General features: G+C 44.6%; 1 protein-coding gene across 4 annotated transcripts in view; it reads right to left on the bottom strand.

Moving 5' to 3' along the window:
- The window catches only part of REV1 (REV1 DNA directed polymerase), a 1,193,441-nt gene that overhangs the window by 1,146,566 nt on the left and 19,725 nt on the right, over positions 1–27,150 (bottom strand). For 3 of the 4 annotated variants that reach the window (XM_069636691.1, XM_069636692.1, XM_069636689.1), the window contains exons 2-3: positions 25,074–25,224; positions 2,219–2,282 (exon numbers count right to left, since the gene is read on the bottom strand). In XM_069636691.1, the coding sequence (XP_069492792.1) occupies positions 2,219–2,275 (57 nt within the window). In that variant the 5' untranslated portion in view covers positions 2,276–2,282; positions 25,074–25,224. The remainder of the gene's footprint in view (positions 1–2,218; positions 2,283–25,073; positions 25,225–27,150) is intronic. The other variant, XM_069636693.1, reaches the window with a different exon arrangement.

Consider the following 27,150-nt stretch of genomic DNA (forward strand, 5'->3'; position numbering starts at 1 on the left):
AACCCTCTGCAGGCAGACATGGAAACACCGACTCGGTCATAGACGGAACCAGTGTTTACATGGTCCCCATCCCCATGGAGTCCTAAGGGACTCCATGGGAATAGGGATTTACAGAATTCTGCCTCCGGAATTACCGGGGTTGTAATGCCCCGGTGATTCCGGTAATCACGGAGGTGGAATCACAGAGGCGGAATGGTATTACGGGTCCGGCGGCAGCCTGCCAGTTTTTCCGGCACTGCTACCGCCGGACTCGTAATGAGTCCCATTGTGTGAGATGCCCAAAACGTCAAATGAAGGGTCTTAGAAAGTAGCTTTTTATAATCTAGATATTGAGATTTTGATGAAACAGATGCATTAGGTTGAGTGTATGAGTGTGTTGTGGAGGTTGACTGTTATTTTCAGTGGAGGCTAGGCGCATGTGCTTGGCCTGTTGGCTGGTAGGAGTGTTGTTGGGGTTCAGGAGGCTGTGCGAGAAAGAGCTGGTGTGGTCATAGTGTAGGAGTGTGTGTGTGTGTGTATGTATGTATGTATGTATGTATGTGTGAAGTGGAGGGTGGGTGTGTGCATCATTGAGAGGGCATGTGTGTGTGTGGTGGAGTACGCACATGTGCATATGTGTGGGTGTAAGCAAGGATTTGTCAGAGGGAAGGGGGGGACCTGTTAAAATTGCCCGAGAGGCGACATCATTTTTATGCTGATTGTGAGGCTTCCAATTTCCACAATGCTACAATAAATGTGTGAAGTGTAGATTGCCAGTCTGGCATACCTATTGCTTCACTGAATAGGTACGCCGGACTGGCAATCTACACATTTACTGTAGCACTGTGGAAATTGGAAGCCTCACAATTTACATAAAGTAATGTGAAAGCAGGGATTGTGGCATTATTTGTAAGACCAAATAGCTCTGCTGTTTGATGCATGACCCTGCAAGATTTGTAACATGGGAGGTATAAGTAGCCTGCACCACTAAATGCGCCAATTCCACTATCACACTGAAGCAGAATCTCAAGCTTAATGAGGATCAACAGCATTTATTTACAGCTCCTAGGCTTAACTGCACTTTGATAGGGATCCTACTGTTCCAGTTATACAACTCCCAATAGTCATTTAAACAATGGATCATTGAAAGAGGAGGTAGTATGGCTCATTCCTACACAGACTGAGTTTGTGGCAGAAGGTGATGGGGTAAAGAGAGACAGTTGCATACCAAACTTTTAATCTCCTCCCTCATTTTCTCTCGCCTCTTCGATTGTTCTTCCCTCCCACCTTGCCCACCTCAAATCCCTCTACCACTCTGCAATCTGTACCCTCTGCCTTCTCTCTCCCTTTGACTCCATCTCTAACTCACTATCTAGCCTAGGCTGGCTTCCTTTCCACTCCCAACTTAAATTTCACTTCCTTTGTCTGGTCTTTCAATCTCTCCATGACCTTGCCCCTCCATATCTCTCCTCTCTTCTCTCATTCCCACTCGCTCCCTTCGCTCTGCTGATCTCTTCTTACTTTCTGTTCCTCCACCCTCTTGTGCCTCTTCTCGTTTCTGCTCGTTTCAGCTCCTTGATCCTTTACACTTGAACTGGTTGTCCCTTTCTAATCCCTCCATCAATACCTATTCTTCATTCTGTTCCTCCTTGAAATCACTCCTTCATTCCCCTCCCTGACACTCTATTCCCCTTTTTTTCCCTTTCTCCCCCTAGTACGCCATCTTAGTTTTCTTCATCTACCCCCCCATCTTTCATATGACCTCTCTTCCTACCATTTACTTTACTCGCTAATCTCCCTCCCTCATCCTTCCTTCCTTCCTTCCTTCCTTCCTTCCCCATCCCCCTCCTCCTTCTCATATGCAAATTGTTCTACATACTGTTTTTTGGTTTGATTCATGTATATTGTTGCTTCTACTGTTCCATGTTTGATGTATCCTTGTTGGATTAAGGCGCTATATAAATACAAATTTTGTTATCACGGATTGTTAAGGTCATTCCTATACTGCTTATTTGGCCACGCGGTACGGCATTGCCAATATACTATACTCAACAGTGGGGATGGGAAGATGCTTTCCTACGCCTGAAGGAAGAGGTGCCGAACCCATACTGCCTCATGGTTGGGTGGGCAATGCTTTATTTCATGATGGTGGTCATACCTCCACTGCCCACCATTATTGTGCGTGTGGGTGTAAAAACGCCAAAACAATTTGCTTTGTCAATACTGTTTTATTACTTACCCATGCTTCCCAGCCATCCTGTTCACTGGCTCGTTTCCTCCAGCCACCTCGGCGCATATTGAATCTTCAATTTGTAAGTGGACATAAAAATGGGCAGTGTTACTTTGAGAGGTTTTAACATAACAAAAGTCGCTATTGTCTATTGTCGGTGGGTAAGAAGCTCAAGACACAGGTCACATTTGTACATTTCCTGCAAGCATTTGGAGGTTTATTAATGTAGGGGAAACAACTGCAAATTTTTACATTAAAAACAGGATCACTAGCCAAGCAATCAATATCCTCCAAACAGGCTTCCAAATCATTTTCTTTGACTGACTCCCACTGCCATACCACCTCTCTTAGCATGCATATCGTTTGGTCTTCAGTGAGGTTTATCAATGTGTTTGTGCCCTAATGAGAGAAAACAGGGTTCTAGCTTAATCTGCCTATTCAGTACCATTAAACTCTTTCAATGTCATCCTTGCAAAGACCTACCAACTTTGGCGTGACCACAATATGTTATAGACAGGCAAATTCATGTTTGCATTCCATGCCCAGCTATCTTTAGGGAGACCAATATGTCCTAAAGATAGTCCTCTTTTGTGCAAAGCACAGTCTTCGATTTCTGAACAGTGGTTGAGGAAGCTGGAATTTGTCATTGTTCCATCTTTTTTTCATTTTTTTTTACCCCAGATGTGCCATTCGTGGATTGCAGGCAAAGGAACTTATGTTGTTTTATTATGCTTATTTTGGGCACCGATCTTCCTTAACTGCTGCAAGTGCTTGTTTGTATATTAGTTTCACTTGCACATCAGAAATGTCACGGAGTGACAAAGACCCCACCCACCCTCCAACACAGCTCCATGAGCAAAGACAGGCTGAGATGCAAGGTCTTGTGTGAGATGCTCTCTTCGGATAGGTGTGGGGACCAAAAGCAGCGGGCATAAATACAAAGATAAAAAGGGTGTTTTTAAAACCAAGGGAATGTGTACAAGGTAGTGCTCACGGAACATGGATCAGTAAACTGAAGATGCCACAGCTCAGTTCATCCAGTCCTGTTTTTCTCTTTGAATTCTATGAAAAAAAAGGTACTGATGCACTTAAAACATAAAAAAAAACGAAATAAAAAGTGTTAAAATGCAAAGCAGAGACAAGGGGCTGTCTGAGAGACTCACGCCCACCATTGAAGAGACAGTGAAGGGCTAGTGTGGCAGGGGGACGGGCGAGGGTATGCGCATTTGTGCTATGAATCCCATGCATTTATGGTAGGCGACCAATGTCAGATATGACTTGGGAAGAATACGAGAAGCAAATTTAGCATGTTTCGGCAAATTGATGAATACAGCAAACACTACAATGAAGCAGTTTAGCACTACACAGGCGAAAGGGGTACAACCCTCTTATTAGTGACGTGGCAACAGCAATATCAAAACACACAGCAGCCCTCATTTACAGGTGACTCACTTTTTGTGCACTTCGGAGCATGGTATCTGACACAAAAAGATTACTCCTAATATTTTTCCTCTCATTGGGACTAATTTCACACCTCAATTTTACTGGTAATTTTTCAGTAGGCAACTTGATTTGACTGTTGTTTATTCAGGATAATCAGATATTTTTTCCTTTTTTGCTTCCACCTTATTGTAGTGTTTTAGCAAGCAGGTTTTCAAATTGCCAAGATTCTGTGAGCTATTTAGCTCCCACTTTTAGCATAGAAGTGCCTAGCTACTTTGACACAAACCGATACCATGAGCTACTTACTCCACAGGCCACTTGGTGCCATTCAAAATACTTATTGGACATTACCCCGGATTGTTTGGAAATGCCTAATAGTGTGCATTATGACTCATTTAGAAGATATTTAAAACACAACGGGTCATATCATAATGTTTTAGCGCCTGCTCATTGAATCCTCATTTCAGTCATTGGTATGATTCACTGGCAAGAAAAGAATGCCTTTTTGCAGGGACAGAGGGAAACGAGACACAACTTTAAATAACCACAATCCGTCTAATAGGCAGCAGGAGGTAATCTCAAAGACCTTTCCTTCACCCGCATCATGGTTATTTTAAGATCGTTTTTTTATAATCCTGTGAGCCTTTGTGCCTTAAAAGTATCCAAAATGTTTTCATTTTACTGGATATTTTGTATGTCAGAATTACAGAGACCTGCTTTATAGACTGGTTCCCTGCACACTTGTGTTTATGAATCAATGTATACGTCTTCACATACAAAATTCCCCTGGTTTAGGCCCGCGCCTATAGGTAAGAGGCTATGGCTATGCACTGCTGTCATTTAACTCTCATAATACCTGGAATTTGAGTTTAACTAATCAACTTTTGTACGTGCCATGATATATTTATGCACGCAGGGTGGAAATAAGACTTCAGCTGTCAGGTGACTGGATTCAATTACAAATAATATCATCAAATACAAGTTATGCATCATGGTGGGAGGTTAGGCTATATCATTTTAATCCCATTTGTAACAGTCTGATGCGTCTGCCATGCCTATTACATGGAAAGTGCTTTTAAACGTCATTAAGTATAAAGCCTGTGTAATTCCCAATGTAAGCACATTTCTTAGATTTATACAAAGTAGGCTCTAGTGAAGGCATACGTAACAAAACAATGTTGAATCGACCAAACGTAAAGAAAAATACACTGAAGGGAAAAGCGATTTTTCAAACAGAATTCACAGAGTTATTCTCTTGGTTGTGAAAACGTTAGGAAAACACAATAAGACTGCACTTGCTCCAAGGCCTAAACTTCAAGAGGTTAAGTATCTTATGCAATAAAGATACTCCGTTCCAAACAAAAAATGTTCTGCTGCGAACCACCTATGGAAAGTGGGATGCAGAACGACAGGTTGTGCTGTAAAAGAAAAAAGGCGACCCTTGTTTCGATAGCAAGTTGCTTGATAACCATGATGCTTCCCGTTTAGATGGATTTCCAAAATCAGCCTTGGTGGGGGGATTTTGGGAGGCCACCCTATTATGGTAAACAGGGAAGACATTAAGAGGTTAGCCAAACACAATCAAGTTGAGGTACCACAGCGGTCAAGGTTTAGTCTCGGGAAGGGTGCGAGAGTGATTTAAGGCTACAATAAGTTCACACAGCAGTACCAGTAATTCCAGTTAGACATTAAGAAGATAAAAATACAATTATTTTTCAGGCCTTTAGGTTACACATAAAGCAGATACAAATCGCAGATATTGCCAAAAACCTTATAACACATATATTATATATACATCCACCCTTAGGAGACAAACTGCATCAATTAACAGTACAATAGCGGTTAGTAGTCAGATGCATAGAAATAGACAGAATTCTTTAGAACCAACCCAAAACAGTTTCCCTCAATCTTGTAAAGTTGAACCCTAAGATGGTTTGGCATAAGGTAAGTTTCCTATAGGGATTGCCAGTGCAAGCAGTTATGTATAAAAATAGTTCCTTAACTTAATTCAACACACTAGGCTGGGCATATGGAAGGATCCTTAACCCAGATTCTACCACCAAAGGTCAGGTCAGGTCAGAGCGAGTTAGGATCAGCACTTTACACCCTAGTTACCCTATAGGAGGCAGAAGAGAAAGCAACAGGTATGTAGACTACCCCCCGGCTCATGGTTCTTCGCATACTACGGTTAGAGGTTACAGGCGTGTTGTTCTGTCTTACTGCGAGGGTCATCTGGACAGAACAGACACTTTGTTTCAAGGGATTTTGTTTCAGTCGGTCACGGTAAACTGGATTTGATTCTAGACAGCTTCCAGTTGAAGACCCAAACGAAGACAAGTGAAGACTTCTGTGGGAGAGACGGCCACAGGACACCTTAGGAACACAAAGGAGACAAGGTCCAACAAAGGCCACCACAGTGAGGCAGGAACAGGCAGTGGGGAACACAGGAGGAGCTCCAGCACAGCTTCTCTTGGAGTGAGATGGCCGAAAATGCAGGACAGGTGACTTGTGGCACAAGCTGAATATCTGCCAAGTTCCAAGGCTCTACTCAGCACGATGACAGCTGCAGCGAGGTAGCCCAGGAGTGAGCTAGTCAGTCCACCGGTTGGTCCAGGGAAACCTCCGGAGGCTCAGCATGCATAGATCCTTGAGCAGAGGTTGAGACCGTTTGTTCACCATGGTCCAGAGGTCGAAGCACCAACAAATACCTTCTTGGGATCAAGACGGAGGACGACTTCATTTGGACAACACTGGAGTCGATGCTGGTCAGCTGCAGGAGTCATCCTCGGGTCATCAGCTGGCTGCTTGTCTTTGTAGAATTCTTAGTTCCAATGATTCGAAGAACAATTGCATGAGCCCTAATTTTACCCAAAATGCAGGATGGGAGCAAGCCCAAGCCCAACAAGGATCTGCACCATTTGAACAGCCAGTGGCTATATGATCATGGATAGCCACTGGCCACCACATCAGCTCAACAACAGACATCCTGGCACCGAAGATGTGGATTTGGACTAGACAGTCCCAGTCCCCTTCTGTGGCTCACACACAACATCCTGGAAAAGGGATTTCCATAGAAGGCTTTCCTGACCTGAGGAGGCAAGAAGAATGCTAAAAAACAAGCGATAAATGCAAAAGTGCACGAGTAAAATAACACAAACTGTAAAAAATCATAGTTGACAGCCGCTTGTCTTAGGTAAACTCCAAAAGTGACTAAAAAGCCATTATATAAAATGTTATGATGTATCCTAACTACACTTCTTTGTAAGGTGATGTGTGCAATTGCAACAATACTAGAATTGATATAGAGAGACATAGGGCCTGATTACAACTCGGGCGGTAGCCATGCCGGTAAAAACGTCAGGCTGCCGCCGGAGTTGTGCTTTTTTTCCCCCAGCACCTGGCTTTAGGGAATCACTGGCGCATTACAGCCCCGGCGATCCCTGAAGCCAGGTGCCGGGAAATGTAACTCCCCATTCTCATTCGAGTCCCATAGGATTCAATGGGAATGGTGAGGACGGAAGCACCGGCACCGTGTCAGACCTGGCGGGCAGGACAGCAGCCACTCACAGAACTCTGAGTGTGCTGGTCCGGTAACAATGGTGCCGGTATGCTTACCGGCACCGTTGTTACCGGACCGGCACACTCATAATGAGGCCCATAGTCTCCCAGTACTGAGAGTCTTAGGGGCCAGACAATTTCCCCATAGGAATGAGCAATACAAGCAAGATGAGAAAAGCAGAAGGCTTTACTCGCCTCCAGAATGTCATGACAGGGTTCAAAACAAGCAAAAAGAAAGGGTGTACTATATACATCTATGGTGGGAAAGGTGAAAAAAGAAAACCTTTCCTAACACTTCCCATAGAACCTTAGCTCCGCCACCTTGTCAGGTTTCTGAGGAGATTTACAAAACGTCAATGTTGTCCATTTGTCCTTAGACCCCTAGGTTCACTCCAACTTAAGAACGCAAAATTCCACCAGCTCTTAAGACATATACACACACACCAAGAAAATCATCTAGCAAAGGACGATTCTATAAATCCAAAATGTGTAGTGGAAGCAGCATACACTGCATTAAAAAAAAAAGGGGAGACAAATATTTTGCAGCAGGGGAAGGCTACAAGGGAGCTAAGCAGTGGGCACAGGCTCATGCATCAGCAAATGTAAGAAGGTAGAAGGGCATCAGGTAGTACATTGAGAGGGACTCTGATGGGTTTCTCTGTGCAACAATGCGTTTTTGTTTTCCTCACACTTGGCTACACGTTTTTTGGCACTGTGGCTGGATGGAATCCTGTTAAATAGTCACTAATCCAATATTGCTTGACCATATGCCACTAAAATACATTTGTTTGACTGAAAAGGACTCGGCGTTCTTCAAAAAAAAACCACATGAAAAAATAGACCAGAGTTTAATGCATCTGATTGATAGATGTTCATATTATCTAAACCTACAGGGTGTTGCATTCTCATATGCCTCCATTTTAAGAATGTTGGGAAAGGATGACTAATGGGCGAGTGAGTGTAAAAGCTATTTTTTTCTGAATGATTATGTAACTCGACTTTAGACCTCTTCTATAGTATGTTGATCTTTCACAGACTCAACTGTCTGCCTTTTCTGTATGCGTTGCTTAACACATTGTAATTTGTTTTCATCAATTAAGGTAGGGGGTGTGCAAACTGCAGATCTCCAGATGCTTTAGGGTGCAACTCCAATGATCCTTTGCCTTAAAATATTCTGTTTAGGGCCGATAGGAGCTATAGTCCAAAACATCTGGAGAGCCAATCGTTGTCCGGGCCTAGGGTTTCCAGGGCACATCATCAACATTACCAGTGTTAAGTGCTGCCTTCTGTAGAGGTCTTACAAGAGACTTCAGTGTATACAATTCATTTACAACAGCACACCAAAAAGGTCAAATTACAACAAGTGATACCGGAATACGTAAGTCATGGAAAACCAATTCCTGTTTCCAGAAGTACACATGTCACAGTCATGAACAAAACTACCATTCTACATTTTAGAACAGCACAAATGTTGTGCTTTTGTAGGTTACGTGGTCCAAGAAGATCAGCCATACGAAAAAAGAATATGCTACTTACTATAATGACTATTGTACTCCTAGTCCAAAGTCCCCTTTCCTCCATACTTGCTGGAGATAGTCTGGTTGGGGATGGGAATGGAGAATGATACAGAGCGGCAGCAAACATCCACCGCACAGATCCTTCCTTGTGAATGCTACCGGCTCTACCAGTCCGTCCTTTTAGCTCAAGTGAGATGTAAGGAATCTTATTAATGGGTTGGCAGGAGTACCATATGGAGTACAGTAGGTCAGGTGTATAACAGTCACTACAGTGAGTATATTATTATTATTCCTACTTCCCATCCCATTTTCTCCATATGGGAGATCATTAAACACCCTGTAGATGTGGCCAGAAGGCGGGGATATCGCAGTAACCCGAAGCAGTACAGCTGAAAAGCTTCCAAGCCTAATATGTTCTAAATTATGACCACACTGTGCCTCAGCTCTAGAAGCAGCTGACCAGTGTATTGTGGAAAGGTGCCCTGAGACAGTGTAGTGCCAGGGGGACCTAAAGAACAGGACCCAGGACATATTATTAAATGGTTGTACACAATTGGTATATTGTTCGATTACATGGTGCTTTAGGTGATGGAGGAAGCACTGCACTTTGTCTTGTCAAATTAAATTATTTTGATCTATTCTTTTGTAGGTACCTGTCTAACCCATTGTCTCACTTTATGTTGTCATAATTGATATATGTGTTTGAGATTTTACATTTATTTGTAATAAATGGATTTGTACTTCTAAATACTGGTTATAAATCATATACAGGATTCAGTGTAAAAGGGTATCTTTCCACCCGAACACTGTATGGAAACTTGGTTTGTTGTGACTGATACAGGGTTGACTAGTGTTATATTTGCATGTCACTACCCTTGTTGCAACCTATTAGGATAACAGAGGGGTACTATTTCAGGTTTAGTTATTGTACATTTTAGCCACAGTACAAATTATAATGAAATCTTACCATCATCATCTCTTGGCCTCTTACAGTATTTCGCCACTTTTATAGCAAAGCACTAACACACATAACAACAGCTTGCAGTACATCCACCATAGTTGTTCAATAATATTGTGTGTCACCAGGAGGTCCTGCAGGGTCCTGCCAGATAAGCCATCTATCCCCAAGTGCCTACATAACTCCATATTCCAATATTCACCCCGCCACTTCTCATTCCTTCTTGGCCCTTAATTAAAATTTGCATTCCCTCAAGTGGGCATGTCATCCGAAGGAGAGATCATCAACTGCACTAGCGCGTTCCAGGCTGCAACATTGTCACTCCCTTCCCTTATTTCTGTGCACACTGCTCTTTGCCATACTACTGATATGGCCGTATTTCTGTGCCCACTGCTCTTTGCCATACTACAGACACAGCCATAGACCACTGCCTCAAGTCATTCCATCAGCATTTTATCTGTAGACCCTTAGAGGACTTCATGCCATGGCAATCCTGCGCTTCACCAATATACAGGACAAATCTATCCTCTTAGTGACATGCTTAACTGTTTGAGGGTGAGGGAACATGCCCAATAGACACGCCTCTGGGGGCCACTCAAATTTGGTTATTCCCCCATTTTATCTGGGCAGCTATCGTCGACCAAAATTGTTGCATCACTGTACGCCTCCAGGACATATGTATCATATGCGCTCTTTCATCTGCACATCTTCGACAATCGATGGATGTCAACCCAGCAAACCTTGCTATCCTGTGAGGTGTAATGTATGCTGTATGAAGCACACATAGTTTGGTAAATTTAAACCTGGCATTCCTAGACACCCTCTTGGTGTACCACAACGCATTTCCCCAGTCTGTTTCAGTAGATTCTCTGCCTAGGTCATCATCACACTTGGTTTTCACCTAAGTTCCCCTTTCTGCAGTCTGGATAGCATTCTCCCGTATAGTGTAGAAACTCTGTGTTCTCCTTCAGATAAGTCGTATAATAAATCCAGGGTGGCGCAGTCTTCTAGATCTTCAGGGAACCTGTGCAATCTGGCCTTGGCGTCCTTAATCAGTCTCATGTGTGTCAGAAATTGCCCAACATTCAGCCCACCTTCCTTCACCAGGTCTGAGAACTCCAGCAGCGTGCCTTCCCGAAGCAGACCCCTCCCCCATCATAGTCCCACTGAGATTTGACAATATCGAGATACCCTTTCTCTGCCCATAAACCGGGGCCAGGGATATGTTTGGGGAGGAAGGCTCACTAAGACCCAATAACTTCCAGGTGCTGGCCCATATTCTCTTATAACAGCACCTCTTTCAGTAGATACAGCTTCACTGTCTCCCTTAATAGTGTTGCATGCTATGTGGCTTAATCTGAGAGCCACCAGGCCATGAACTGCATCTGTCCTGCCAGATCGCACAATTCAAAATAAGGCAGCTTCACCCCACCTTCCGCATAGTCCCTGCACATCGTGTCCAGCGCTAGCCCATGTCTCCCTGACCGCCATATAAAATGCACTCACCATGGTGTTCATCTTACGAAAGAAGCCCCTGGGAATGTCAAAGGGACCATTGATAAAATTATATAATAAGCAGGGAAGTACCACCATCTTAGTCCTGAATTCCATCGACTTCTCTATTCCCCCCAGTATTCTCAGAGGGTTCAGTTAAATGTTAAATGTTAAAGTATGTGTACCGCGCACCGTCACCAACGGAATTGGTCCCTAGGTGCTCAGGCCGATCTGTAGAAGATAAAGGTGGGAGGGGTTAGTAAGGTGAAGAAGCGAGTAGGATAGTGAGAGGAGTGGTGTTCTGTTGGCAGCTTCAACTCAGTATACACTGGGTGCTGAGCTTTGGTGCGGGTATCGGATCGGAGTCAGTCCGCGTGTGCTGTTGTTCCGGCTTATGTGTTGTTGCAGTGTTGTGAAGTGCGTGCGGCTTGTTGTGCGAGAGATGGTTGTGCGAGTTTTTGAGTTAGATAAGTATGCAGAGTTTGATCTTATATTGGTTAGTGGGTTTCCTGACCTTTACCATGCTAACATTCGTAGTTCAGTCTGAGTGTGACGCCTGTTGGCCCTTCATATACCCATCTAGACGCGGCGCCGGCCAATGATTAGGACTCCATCCAGGAGTGGTCATGCCAACCCTCACACCCCCATCCAGATGCGGTGCAGGCTAGTGTCTAGGGACCCGTCCAGGTGTGGGCATGCTAACACTATTCATGCGAGAACTGTGCATAATGGCATATTTTCACCCCCAGATATCAAAATGTTTCTGTGGCCCATTTCAGCCTCAGGTCAGGTCAGGTAGATTTGTCTCACTCTTACCCAAAAATTCTGCCAGCGGGAAGATGCATGATTTAACATGACTTACGGCTATATCCATGAAAGCACTGAGAGGTTATGAAGGACCTCCAATATGCCTATAATGAGATGACATGCTTATTCCATCGACCATCACCCTGCCTCCCAGAATTCCGATCACAAAAACTCTGCCAGGGGCTCCCAGGCCAGGATAAAGAGCATGGTGGGATGGGGGCGCGGGGGGGGGGGGGGGGCAGAAGGCTTCCCTGTTTTGTACCCTTTTGCAAGCCCCATTCCCCCGATATGCGTTTTCCGGTCTGTACTCTGGCTTTAGGCGCCGTGTATATCTATTTCACCCACCTCGGGAACCCTTCTCCCATCCAAATGTGCTCAAGAGTAGCATACAACCATTCCCATCAGACTGAATCAAAAGCTTTGATTGCATCCAGGGAGAGAAATCACACAGTGGTTGCCCCAAGAATTCATCCCGTCTTTGACCGAGTGCAACCTTCTCAGATTACAGGAGGTATTCATGCCCGGGACCCATCTGGTCCGGGTGTACCAGGGTCCCAATTATCCCCTTTAACCTCTGCTAGAAGAGCTGTGAGGATCTGACAATCTTGATTAACCATAGACAGTGGCCTATAGGATTCACAGTTCTGCAGTGGTTTACCTGGCTTGAGTATCGGCACTATTATCGACTCTCTCATACCTAAAGTATGCTCTTCTCATAGACAGCAACGTATTTCAAATAAGGCCTTCTGGGCCATGGCGTAGGGTGGCAGACTGTAATTGAGGCAGCCTATTTATTCAAATTATTTTCACCTTTGTTTTTGAAATAGATTGAAATTGTTTTAAACAGAAAAGATGATAAATCAAATTGGTAATCTCTTCTCATATTAGGGGCAGGCTGCTGTGAATATCGATTAGTGCCCGTTATGGCAGTATGTGACGTCACAACACAGGACGTCTTTTTCACTACTTGGTGCACTAAGCCTCGGCAGAGGACCAGCAGCCGGGCACCAGCTTCTGCTCTGGTATGGGCTGCCTTTCATTGGCCTGTGGAGGAAGGCTGTCTGGAGGAGCGAAGATCGGGAAAGATCCAGGCGGAGCGTATGCCATCACGATTTACGATGCCTAAAGTTCCGTAAGTAAATTGTACAATAAGGATTTGGAATTTATTTCGGATGGTGGACGTTTCAAGCATTCATTCTTTAACGCACAACTTTTCTGTAATTTGTTTTTTGGTCAGTGTGAACAGCACCCTGACCAGCGGTTTGTTTACTTATAGGCCTTGTTAGAGGTCAGCATTTGTAGTCAATTGTAAGGTACATGTAAAAGCATACCGCATCTCCAAGAATTCCCTGCAAATATATGGCATGCTGCGCGCAAAGAAAAAAAAAAGTTCCAATTACAGAGAAGATAGGTTTTATGAAAGTGCAGTGTCCTTCTTTCTAACTGTGCTTGTGTACATTGGTCACTTAATAATTGATAGTATCCTTCCATCTTCCCCTCTGCTCATCAAAAGTCTGATTCTGCAGTGTATGCTGGCTGGGCCCTGGAAATCTCATCAGATTTTCTGGCAGAGAAATAGCTATGACTGTCTTTGCCGTAGTGATGCTCCCAAGTCCCTTTCAAAACTTCCAAACACCTTTTGCAATTCTTATTTGTGTTGCCCAGTGATTCACTTGCATTTTTAAAGTCTCAGCGTACTGCATTCAGGCTTTTCCAAACGCCAACATATGTTTGTGAAATTATTGCAGTCCTCTGCTCCTTTCCTCAGAAAGACATGTACTGCGTATGGGCACCAGGACTGGTTCTAGGTTTCACAAGGCCCGGTGCTGCAAATGGCATGCTGTGCTGGACCCTCTAATTTGCATGTGCATTGATATCACTGGAAGTAGCATCACATTAAGTGACATCAATATTTGTTACTCCAGGGTATCATGGGAAGTTGCGTAACAAGATGTTGCCAAGAGACAAATAACTTAGTTACTGTGATTATCATCTTTGGGCCTCTACAACAGTATTTTTTATCCATGATGGAGTTGTTTGAATAGCATACACTGAAAATTATTAACGTTTAAGTCCTACCTATTGAGGCCTCTCCGAAAAGGGACAGTGAGATGGAATGATTTGCCTAGGATCACACACTTTAGTTAAATTGTGAAGCCAGGCTGCGATTGTGTACCTTGGCCGCAGATCTGCTCAGCTGTGGTTGGGTCTAATATGTGGGGTCTAATATGTGGTCATCTATCTTTGGCCGTCAAGAGCGTACATAATACTGTTTCACAGGGATGACCTGAAAAGTACACACATCACATACTACACCAAAATGGCCTACATATTTGTAACTGCCAGAGCTGAGAAAATATGTACAACATGCAGTGTATAAGGGTACCTGCTTGTAGTCATTGTTGGGTACAGACCTGCAGATTGTTATGCTGAAAATATGAATTCATACAAAAAAAGTAAAACCTGACACTGTGCCAACAAGCATTACACCAATAAAATAAAGTTGTGGTTTGGGTTTATTGTGTGAGTTTTGAGAGAATGCACAGATTTGAGTAGGTAAACGGCGGTCTGTACAGACCTTCACATTGCTGTTCTCATCACCTGGGAACCAATAATGTCCACCCATAAGGCCCAGCAGAGTTAATTTTTTTTGTTTTCAAAATTGCATCTAAATGGACTTCCAGGCCCTTGCAAAGAAAAGAAAGGGGCAATTTTATGAAGAGTCCACAGTGACGTGAGAGAGACATGAGGAGGATGAATTAAGTATCGGTGCTCTCTTCCTCAAAAACTCCTTTAGACACATTGTTACTTTGTCTGCAATTTCCAGGATGCAGCATCAGTTCCCGACCATGTATTCTCTTGTTAGTGGATTATGTGATCTGGGTATTTTTAAAGCCAGGTGGACACAGAGTGTATTATTTCAGTTCTTAAGAGTGAAACATTCTGAAATAATTGCAATGTGCTGCAAACATATGGAAACTATGTGGCTTAGACCAAATGCTGAAATTGCTGACTGAGGCCAAATCCCAGCTTTACCACTTAACTGAAGTGTGTAGTTGTATAATGCAACTATAGAGCAAACGGAGACATGAAAGATGTGCAACTGTCCAGTAACACAGTTTAGTGAGGTTGATTGGCATGAGTTTCCTTTTAAAATCTAGAGGAACTCAGCATTTGTAGAACTGAAGCAATTAAATAGGAAAAAAAAAGTCCAAAAACATTCTGAGCACAATGGTGAGAACAGCCTAAAAAGAAAAAGTGAACGGGATAAACTGTTTTATCCACTCCAATTTGTTATATTTATGCTTTTGTCTTCAAGGTATGTGGTGGTGGTGCCTGGAAAGGGTGTGGGGGAATGTTGGGTGGTGCATGCACTTTGTTGGGCTAGGGCAGCAGAAACCCTAAATACACAACTGCTCATAGACTCCCTCAAACGTATCCAACAGCCTTGGGGTTATCTCAGCAATGTATTCTCTATAAATGTCTGCCAGATGGACATCCCCTCCTGGTATTTTACCAGTCAGCAACTGCTAACAGTTCCTCCTAAATCTGTGGGGCTCCCACTATCTCTGTCTGCTCTCGCAGCAATCTTGATTATTTAATCCAGTCTGGCTTCAGAGCAGCCAGAGGCAAGGAAACTGCACCCCTGGACACATGTGAAGACTTGCTCTCTATTCTCAATTCCAACTCTCCTTCCATTTTCATCCTTCTTGACCTTTCCTCTGCCTTTGATACGGTCGATCATGCCACCCATATAAATCGTCTGTGATACCCTTGGCATCACAGACCTGGCTCTGGACTGGTTGACCTCCGTCTCTAACCGACCTTCCCAGATTCAACTGGGCCCTTTTTGCTTCTCCAACTCACTCTCCACCTGTGGTGTCCCTCAGGGCTCCATCCTCTCGCCATGGCTTTTCAACATCTACCTTGCCCCTCCAGCCCATTTGATCTCTGCCTTCTCTCCTAACTTTGTGTTATTCGAACAACACGCAGCTCTCCTTCAAGCTGCCCTCCGCTGCCTCCCCTTCTTCCGCTCTCATTCCTGACGGTCTGTCTGCTACCAGGCATGGTGCACTGCTAACGATCTCTGCCTTAATGCCAGTAAGAACGAGATCCTTCTCATTGGGACCCCCAGCTCCCTCCTTCCCACCTACTCTATGGCAGCCCTCCATGGGCCCCCTGCCCTCACCATCCTGGGAGGCAAAAAAAACATAGGTGTCATCTTCGACTCCTCTCTCTCTCTCCTCACATCACGGACCTTTCCAAGAAGGCCCAGTTTCAACTGCACCTCCTCAGAGGCAGTCTCCCTTTCCTCACATTCCCCCAGAAACTCAATGTTTCCATACCTCTGGTCCTCTCCAGGCTGGACTACTGCAACAGCCTCTTCCTCAATCTGCCCAACTCCTCCCTTCGCCCCTTGAACTAATCCAGAATAGGACTGCAAGACTTATCCTTGGCCTAAAGCCCAGGGACCGCATCTTTCCACTGGCTCCCGGTTGCTGCAAGGATCAAGCTCAAGACCCTCTGCATTACTCACAAGACTTTCTGGGGCCTGGGAGCCTGCTACATGCAACTCTCTCTCCCTAAATACCCCATGCTAGAGCACTTTGGTCTTCTAGCTCCAGCTCTCTACAGATCAGATGCTTTTCCAAGCAGAGTGGGTGGTAGATCTCTCTCCTCCGCAGATGTCTCAGTCTGGAATGGCCTCACGGTCCCTCTCAGACTTGGGCCGGATCTCCTTAAGTTCCGGAAGCTTCTCAAGAGCCTCCCTTTTCACTTCCTTCTTCCCTCTCCCTCTCCCCTGCTAACGTGTCCCTCTGCCTCCTTTCCACTGCCTGCTTGGTTCCTTCAGATTCTTACGGGGCACCAAGCCCTCCTCGACCAGGCTACCCCTGCACTTGGACTCCCCTGACTCCTCACCCCCTAACCTGCACTTGCCATTCCGGGCTACCTCCCCTTGCACTAGCCCAGCTGGGCCTGCACCCCTTGAGTCCTTCCAGCCCATCCCTCGCACTTAGCACATGGACCTTTACCCTGTGCATTCCCTTGTCCACCTGGCCTCCCATTGGCACTCGCATAACCCATGGGCCCTTCCACCCAGAAATGCACTCGCCTCCCCTCCGGCCCCCCATCTCCCCACACTTCTTGTTACTGCACTTGCACAATCCAAATGCAAGGCCTGGTAGCACCGTTTTTGTTTTTCTTCATCCCTGATCTCCCCCGTTCCTCCCTCCGCCTGTCTTGTTGCGCCTTGAAACACCTTTTGTTGTATCGGCACATTATAAATACCTAGACAGTGTCTTCTATTTCTCGTACATCCACCTCCCTATCTGCTCAATACAGGGCCACATAAAATCTCTGTAAAATGCTGTTAATCTCTCATCCAGACCTCCATACGTCACCAACATTTATCCATCATTGAACTAATCATTACTCGTGCCTCTTCTCTTCAGCATAGCCACGCCAACATCCTGCCGGGTTCATACCCTTGTTAATGCAAGCTTTCAGTGAACTTTGCATAATCGCATCCACCCAGCCTTTCCCAGTCTTCTATGCAGCTCTGTCTAAGTGGCATGAGTTCCTCCTATGCTCTACCTTCCGTTGTTGGTGAGTTTTCCAACCGTTCTATCTGTGCCTCCATTTTTGATAAACTCGCCAGTAGTGACCTCCTAGCGCCTCCCATTTTGGCTATTGCCTCGCCCCTCATCACAACCTTAAATATTTCCCACAGAACGTCCACCCCTTTGACACTGCCTAGGTCTACAGTGAAGAGTTCCTTCATTTTATCTGCCATGTGTTCCCCGAATTGTCCGTCCGTCGGGGCTTCCGCCCTCAACTTCCATGTAGAGACCGGGGGCATTCCGCTGCCTATCAGCTAAGTAACGAACAGCGGAGTGCGGTCTGAAAGCCTCCTGCCCCATATAAATGGCGTTAGCAAACTCACCGCTGTGGTTAAAATAAAAAAAAAAAAGTTGTCAATACACGTGTGAACCCTATGTGAATTTGAGAACTAAGAATATCCCCTGCGATCCCCGCTCAGCCACCTCCAGACATTTACCAGCTCTAGATATTTCAGCAGTTTCCACAGCACTCTAGCCGGCAGGGCCAGCATCACATATCTCACGTCCGATCATTCTAATCTAATCAGCGTGCAGTTAAAGTTCCCCTTCTCCCACCCCCTCCCACTTATGGACTGCAACAGCATACTATATTACTCCAGAACTAGGGTGAGTCGGTCAGCCTTGGATCCTACTCGAGTCAGGTCGAGTTATATTGGTTTGCCCAAGGGAAGAGTTTGGTTGGGCAGCCCATTAACTACAAAGGAGATGGATGCTGCCATTAAGGCGCTCCTGTCTGGGAAGGCACCATGCCCGGATGGGTTCTCGGCTGACTTCTACAAGGCGTATGCAGTGATTTTGGTGCCTCACACATTGAATATCTATCAGCAGGCGTTGGTGGATGGTAGCCTCCCTGTGTCGATGCGTGAGGCCGCAGTCACCTTACTTTTAAAGCCTTGGAAGGGTGCTGAGAAATGCTCGTCATACAGACAGATTTCTCTAATAAATCTGGATAATAAAATCTTAGCGAAAGTACTTGCAAAGAGCCTTGCCCTGCTGATGTCCAAAAGCGTTAAGGCTGCTTCAAGTGGGTTTTATTGCAGAGTGGTTCGCCTCATATGGGCTGCGCAGGGTGTTTGGTCTTCTTTCAGTGCTGGATCAGCAGTCCTTAGTTGTAGCAGCCCTTCTCGACACTGAGAAGTCGTTCAACTGTGTGAAAGTGGCCCTTTTTATTCTCGGTATTCAGGCACATGGGAGTTGGTGAGGCATTTATGTCATTGGTCACTTTGCTGTACACGGCTCCGGTGGCACGGTTAAGGGTGCACTGTTGATTGTCTGACCTCAGTGGGATGGGGCAATGGAACGAGGTAGGGGTGTCCTCTATCCCTCCTTCTGTTTGCCCTTGCAGTGGAACCCTTGCTGGAACTAGTCAGATCTAAAAATATTCATAGTGGATTAGGGCTCTTTACGCATAGACTGGCGATCTCGCTTTATGTAGATATGATTCGGTTTGTCACTGACCCAAAGACGAACTTGGCACCAATTTTGGCAGAGGTACTGGAGTTTGGGCAATATTCTGGGCTCAACATTAACCTCACAAAGTCTGTGTTGTGTCCCTTGACCGATGGAGTGGAGAGGTTCGATGAAGGGTTCGGCTTCCAATGGCACGAGGAGAGCACTCATTATCTGGGGGTAGAGAATGTGCGGTCCCCATAGGTGTTGTACCAGGAGAATTATATGGCAAAACTCACTCAGGGTGAAGCAACTCTGGAGAGGTGGAAGCATTTACTGTTGTAGTTGTATGGACTGAATCTTTGATTAAAATGGTCATCCTCCCTAGGTTACCATACGCGTTCTTGAATTGTACATATAGTGGTTCACCCTTCCTTTTTCAATAATATGAAAGCTTGGATTCTGATTTCATTTGGCAGGGTAGGCAGGCCCCGGTATGTTGGAGCAAACCGATTGCCCCACTGGAGAGGGGTGGGCTAGCACTCCCGTACCTTGAAACCTACTGGATTGCAGTGCAAGCATCATTACTAGCATATTGGTATGATCCGCAGCCTGACAGATCACATGTCCAGATTGAAAGAGCGCAAACGGTGCATTTACTACTGAGGGCAAAGATACAGCCTTCATTGCAGCGCACAGCTAAAGCTAGAAACATGGTTGAGATCACTTGCAAGGCCTGGGGGGCAATTCTTAATGATTGGTGAGTATAGGGGCATTTTAGACATTCTTGGGCCTCCTATTAGTGTTGGGGAAAAGAAGAGTCGCCATGGTGTGGAGTAGGAGTCGTCCTCCACTGCATGACCAATGGAAAACTGATATTTTTGTACTACCATGATGTAGAGGTCGAATATTGTGACACTTTGCATCCTTCCTCTAGGCCGAAGAATATCTGGGGGGCCCCGACATGGCCCATTTAATATCCACTGCACGCTTTACCTCCAGCACCCCAGAGACTTTGACTGATCAATCTCAATGATGCCGCCTGTTCCACTGTTGCAGTTATAATCTTACCTTGTACGTCTGGAAATGAACAGCAGTCCTTTCTGTTTTTTGTTACGGTTGAATAAACCAAAAAAAAAAAACAAACAAAAAAAAAAGTGTTTTTAAAAGCCCCCGCCCCCAAAATCCACACGATCCCTCGATAATGCACAAGCCTAGTAAACGACTGGCAAGAGGCATCATGATTGGGAGCTTATGTGTGGACAATGAACACTGCCCTGCTTTCCACATAGCCATGAATAAAGACCATCTTCCCTTCATCATCTGTTTAAAACCACCCAGAGTTTAAAGGGTACAACCCATATTAGGACACCTCTGGCGTACGTGGAATACGTCACCCCATATCCAACCCCTGCCCCATTTCCCTATAATAGTAGACCTTTTCTCCACCGTAAGGTGCGTTTCCGGCAGCAGAGCTATCCCAATACGTTTCCTGTGCAGGTACATACCTACTCTGTTACGCTTGATGTAGCTATTCAGCCCCCATACATTCTGGGAGACCACTGTTAGCATGCTAGCCATCCAGACATCCTGTTAGGCTTCCCACTTGCCCAGCTCCTCAAAAGCGATAGGAAACATAACAGCAGCAGCATACCACATTCCCTTAGATGTTGCCAGTTCACATTCACCCCCCTCCCTTCGATTTACAGGTTTTGGATCTGTTCTCGTCCCCTGTAAACCAGCCCTCGTTCATAGTTTATACATCCAATAGGGTGTTCCCACCTATTATGATACTTCTAAAACACAGTGTGCTAACAAACAACCCCCCCATAGTAGCATGAAACCCCAACCCGCAACTACACAGCCCAATAGTACCATGCTATTCCAGACTTCCTGTCCTTCCTCACACCCAAAACTGGGTAGCGGTTGGCAGACGAATACCAAAACACAGCATTCCTTAATTAAAATGTGACCAGGGGTAACCTTGCCAGCCTAACCAGAATCCAACAGTAAAACTTAACACCAGCAGGCATGTGCACTCTGCTAGAGCCCCCAGCCCGGCACTCCAATCTTTGTCCCATGTAGTTTGTGCAATCTCTGGCTCCTATCCCTGGAACCATACAAGTTTATTATGACCTGTTCGCTCTCCAACGATTAGTTTCCTGCTTTTCTGTTATGGGGACCATTTTATTAGCATCAATCCACTGATTCACTTCCTCTGGGCATTCAAAGAAGTGGGATTTCCCGTTATGGAGGGTTTTCCATTTGGACCAAAGAAACTCCTTTGTTGCTGCACCTGCACAGCGTAGTCCAGGTAGATCACCAGTGCAGAGGACTATCTTTGTATAATGCATCATCCCATAAAGAATGCCAGAATCCGCTCTAAATTTTAAGTCAAATTGTAGCTGTTAACCCCGGGGCAGTCTCTTAGCCAGGGATCTGTGCCCCCTCTCCACCGTGAATCCCTGCATCAGCGTCCCTGGGACAAGATCCTGGGGCAGCATATTGTCCACATCGGTGGTGGGATCCCTCCCTTCCGCTGGTAGAGCCAAGATCCAAATGTTGCTCCTCTGTGCTCTCCCCTCAGCATCTTCAGCTCTACATTCCAGAGTTCGCACTTTCGCCATCAAGTCTTGAACCATTGACTGCAGTTCCCTGGTGGCGTTCATCGTATCCTCCATATTTGACTCTGCTGCTCACATTCTCTCTGCTAGGGAACGTAAATCCTGCCTGAGCAGGCCCACATCCATTTTTACCTAATTTATCCTTGTTTCCATTGAGGCCCATAGTGCCACTATGGCCTCAGGTATTTGGTTATTTTCCCCTGGTGCTCCCGCTTACGTAACGGATCAGACTGCTCTGCCCTGCACTCCTCTTGGTACAGCCCTCGCCTCAACCCCCTCTGCCGTTGCTTGCGACCCGTAAATTACTCACTGATGGAGACCCAGGGTGGACAGAGTGTCCCAGGTCGTACTGCCACATGAGTGCTCGATTGCACCCTCCGCCATGTCAGCCTCCTGCAGCAGCCCAGGAGTCTCCATTTTACCAGCTATTAACCAGTGTGTGTGACCCGAGCGCGGTCCGGTGTAGATCTGCGGTTGACTGGCCCGATCTGCGCCGGCTCCTCCGCAACTCCATGTTCCCTCTTCTTGTGACCGATCAGCAGAGTGTTACCTTCTCCCCGGCAGCACCGTGCAGTTTACTCTGCTATAGATGCCATATTGCCTGCGTCAGTCCCAGCGCTTCAACTCCAGACCCCAGGATCTGCGAGTTCTGTCATAGACTTCATCAGCTGCAGCAGTATAGGGTCTCAGGTTTATGCAAACATTTTGCTGTGTATTGAAGTATTTATGAGCACGGGAAGCGCATCGGCTTTATCTGCCGGGAGCGTGACAGCAGCATGTCCTCACTACATGGTGCCGGCCACAACCATCGGTGGAGGAAAATAATTAACCTCATCAGTGAAAACAGAAAAGAGCTTACCTTCTTGTTGGTAAAGTCCATGAAATCCTGCAGAATCTGACATTTCGAATTGACCCGATTCAGCCTTTGCTTTATGAAAAAAGGGTCCTGTGAGGAAATGTGCAACAAAGAAGAATTGGGCCAAAAATGTTGGGGCTCAAGGCACTGAAGGCAAATTGAACACGGATCAACGTCCACCAAAGCCTGCCAGCAGACAACGCAGGGTCTACCCCTGACCACCACGGCATAGATGCAGGGGGTGGGGGGAGTTCCAAGAAAACGATTTAAGAGTGGGTAAAGAAAAATGCATGCAGCTGTTTTTGGTTGCTCTTTTCCTGTTCACTTGGAGAAAAAGGCTGAGCCCGGCTGCATGAATTGCAGCTTGTGTCATGCTCAGTCCCATCCCCAAAGGGGACCACCTCCCACGAATGTGGGGAATGTGGATAGGTGGTAGGTGTGCAATAGGTCTAAGTACCAATCACCAATTTCTTATAAAACAACATTAATGGCAACAATGTATGGCCATGACAACCATTACAGACATACTGATTCTGTCGAATGGTGTAGTACAACATTTATAAACCATTAAAAAACTGGGGCAATGTTCCATATTTGCAATAAACACATTTTTTAAAGATTAGAGCTGTACTTAATTGCTCAATCAATGGATTTCCAAACGATCAGAAAACTAGCAGAAAGTACTCCGCAAGGGTTCTGTATACAACAAGATACCAATCGTAAATTGTTGAAACAATAATCCTGCAGGCCGCTGTTCCAAGTCGCTTATCGCTTGATGTGCTTTACACTCTGATGTAAACTGTACTGAGAGTGGGTGCGTGTGGCTGGCTGTTATACCTGGAGAGCAGACTTGAGGGGAGGCGAGAGTTGGCATGCTGCAGCATAACGGGGACCTTCTGTGCGCTCTCCCCACCTGTCGCCTCACTGCGGTGCATTGCGTTACAGTGCAAATATCTCAGAAATGGTGCGACCTAGGGCCTTTGAGTTTTTGTCGAGATGCTTAAAAATGAGCTTTGTCCGGCCCTTCTACTACCACATTGATATTTCACCGATTTCAGGCAACCATCTGATGTGTGAAGAGACTGAAATACGGCAAAGGAGATGGGGTGTCCAAATGTCATGTAGCCAGTAATGTATGGAGGGTCCTAACAGATAACTATGCAAACTATGGTGCAGATTGGTGGAACTGTGTGGAATTGTATAAGGAACAAACTAACACATTTTGTGCTTTAGAATATATATAAAGTAATCAGGCTAGCAAGCTGCAAGAACGTTGGGTGGGATCTGTCTGAAGAGCATCACTTGCAGTGATTGGAAATATGAGCGATGTGGGGCAAATGAGTCAATGTTGTCTTGGATCCAGCCATTTATCATGTTACCCAAATACTTTTGTAATTGACATAATGTAATAATTGAAGTACCTTTCATTGCCATTGGTTACATGGGGTTTGAATCAGGGGGGGTCAGTCTGAACAGGGAATCGCTTATGTGGAAAAAGAGAGCCACTTCCATTTTTAGAATAATACCATTAGTGCTACGTGATTTTAGTATAATATTAGTGCTCCCAATTTCCATTTTCAAAACATCCATTTTGCAAAAATAAGTATTGTAAACAGTGTGGTACATTCACATTGAGTATTTTATTAATTTATCATGATTTGCACAAAAGATGCTCTCGCAAGGCTTTTGGAAATAGGAGCACCAGGATATGTCGGTTGCATGTTGCCATAAACAAACCGAGTACCACATGAGCCGTTGGTGATTTTAAAATTCAGAGTCCATAAACAATATGTACACTGGAGCCTTTAGTCTGTGGAATGGCATTCTCGAAGGGGTTTCGCTTATTGGTTAATAGTTCCAAAAAAACCAATGTTGCGCCAAGTATATAATTTTATTTTAAGAAAAAACTGTGTACCTATAATTCTAAAGCAGCGTTTATTGCAATATAGTGGAAAACCTACTAAGGAAAATAGACTGTATGCAAAAGATTAAATAAATTACATTAGAACTGAAGATCTTGCCAATCTACATCAGCGTCTGCAAAAGATGGTCTCTCAAGGCGAAATGGGAGCACAAAGACGTCTCTGTTTTGTGATTTCATGAACAAACAGATTACCACATGGGTTGTTGGTGATCAAAATTCAGAATCTTACATTACCGGTATATACACACTCGATCTTTGGGTCTGTGGATTGGAGGTGTCTTGCAGAGATGACTTAGTTTATTGGTTAATAGCTCAAAAAAACAAATGTTGCTTCAGGTACATAATTTTATTTTAAATCAAAAACCTACAAGCTACGTGTTTCAAATTATAAAGCTGCGTTTATTGCAGAATAGTGGAAAACCACTAAAAATAGATTACATGCAATGGATTATATAACATTGCATAAAACCACCAGATCTGCCAAATTTGATCATGTCAGAGATGAAAAACAAAAAAGGAATAGGACATTTTGAAATCTAAATGAAGGTTAAGCAGCAATGGGCATGGTGTTTAAAGGGAACCAACAAACATGTACACTACAAAGGTATCCAACTCCAATTCTTTCTCTGCAAACACGTCCAACAATTATCCAACAAGCAAGTGGAGCACTCACCAGGGTCTAAAACATGTCTTTTATTGGACGTCTCAAAGTGCTACCAAAGATATTTGAAATCCAAACTGATGTGGCTCCCTCCGATTCTCCCAAATCCTTTTGAACCGCCTGCTCCAAACCAGATGAACGATAGGGAGAACCTCAAAAGCGTCTGTGGGGAGAGGAACAAAGCATGTGTAGTTTTCAATAGACACATCTCAGTCCCAATAAAGCATACAAATCTATACTACCAGAACATCAATTTACTCTCCAATTCGGTAACATTCAGTGAGGACACTGTAAATACAGCAACAACATAACTTTATTAAATCGGACTGCTCCATTAACAAAAATAAAAAATAAACATGACACAAAGAAACACTACAAACCTGCAGAACATTTAGGACTGAGCACTAAAACATAGATAAAGCCATGCTAATAAAAGCCTCCTTAATACATTCACACAAACAATCCTAATGTTTAAGACTGGGTGTGGTTCAATAAGTGAGCCCGTCTCAAAGACCTTCACAAAATAAAAATAAAAACTGTAGATAAAATTAATGTCATTACAATTCATTATACAAAATAGCATATCCTGATACAGCCTAACATTAAAACTCATAAAATAGGGATTTAAATATTTGCTGCACAGGTCACAACATTTTCTGCAGAACAATAGAAAATTACAAACATTCTCAACAGTTTCTGTATTACATCTGCATTTCTTGTCGAACACAGAATTATCCCACTTCCATCGATCATTTAAAAGGGGGCATATTCAACCTAGTCATTGGCACACTTTTTCTACACTACGCAGATTTAAGGTTATATATTTCACCTGCATGCATCATATTTGCACAGTAGCTAGCATAAAGTTTCAGCTACGATAGGGTGCTCACTTTCTGTCCTGCGCTCTTTGTCGTGCCACAATACTTTCTGCTTTACACATTTTTTAAACCTGTGTCAGAGAGGAAACTGGGTGATATCCACATTTTGAATCCCCCCTTTTTAATCCCCCAACTAGCAGATAGTTTGCAGCCTTCCCGGTACTAGATAGATTGACAGCTGGAGACCCTTCTATTTCCGCCATTACTGTGTTCATATTTGGATTTTCCAAAGGCCCAAATAAGCCTTCAGGAAGTAACAAGAGCACCTTGCTCTCGCATATGATACTATACTAGGCACCCCAGGTTTTAAGTGGAGCGTGCAATTCGGGAGGCTTAGTAATTATTTGTACATTTTATTTTGTGGCACCTCAATTTGCGAGCAGTTGGAATATCCTAAAATCTCGCTCCCGTAAAGCAAGAGAGTGCCCGGCTTGGCCCTATAGACACTAAGAGATGTATCAAGCATGCAGATACCACATAAATGTCAACAAATCCGAAGAGACCCGCTAACCTAGGCGTTGCTTTTGCAGCAATCACTGTATGTGCCTTGACCATTTTCAATCTTTAGGAAAAAAAAAGGACACCCAGAGAAGAGTAACACTCAGCATCCTCAATATTCACACCTTTAAAAATGGTGAAAAATAATTTCTGCGTTTTCAAAATGCCCCCACATTCAGCTTTTAGCCATGGGCACTCAAGTATTCTTCTGAATAAAGAGGGTTTGCTATAGTCTGACACGGCGCAAATCTAGTACAGCAGTATCGCCATATAAAAGTACCCCAAAACGGATGCTATACACCATCAGGGGCTAACCTGTATGCCTCCGTTGGTGGGGTCAAAAACCTGAAAGAAACAGCATAAATAAAAGTGGGGTTAATACACAACCAAATTTGTTAAAACGTTTTCAGACCTACTGCCAGATCTTGTGATTCGCACAGCGGCATGCGTTTCAGAACAGGAGAGTTGAATTCAATTTAAAAGCCCCTTGGGCATCTGAAGTACGGCTAGCTTACCAAATAGCTGACTCCTCTGGATAGAGTCAAAGGCTTTCTCTATGTCAATAAAGGCTCGAATTGCACAATATGTACCCATTAAAATGTTTAGAATTAATCTATGATCCAATTTAGAAATCGCTTTCCAGAATCCTATTGTGTGGGCTTCAATAAGTTCCATCAAAGCACCCACTCCTCTACTGTTGTTATCAGCGAGAT

The sequence above is a fragment of the Ambystoma mexicanum genome, chromosome 7p (assembly GCF_040938575.1).
Source record: "Ambystoma mexicanum isolate Mex_15411 chromosome 7p, UKY_AmexF1_1, whole genome shotgun sequence".
Classification (NCBI taxonomy): Eukaryota; Metazoa; Chordata; class Amphibia; order Caudata; family Ambystomatidae; genus Ambystoma; species Ambystoma mexicanum.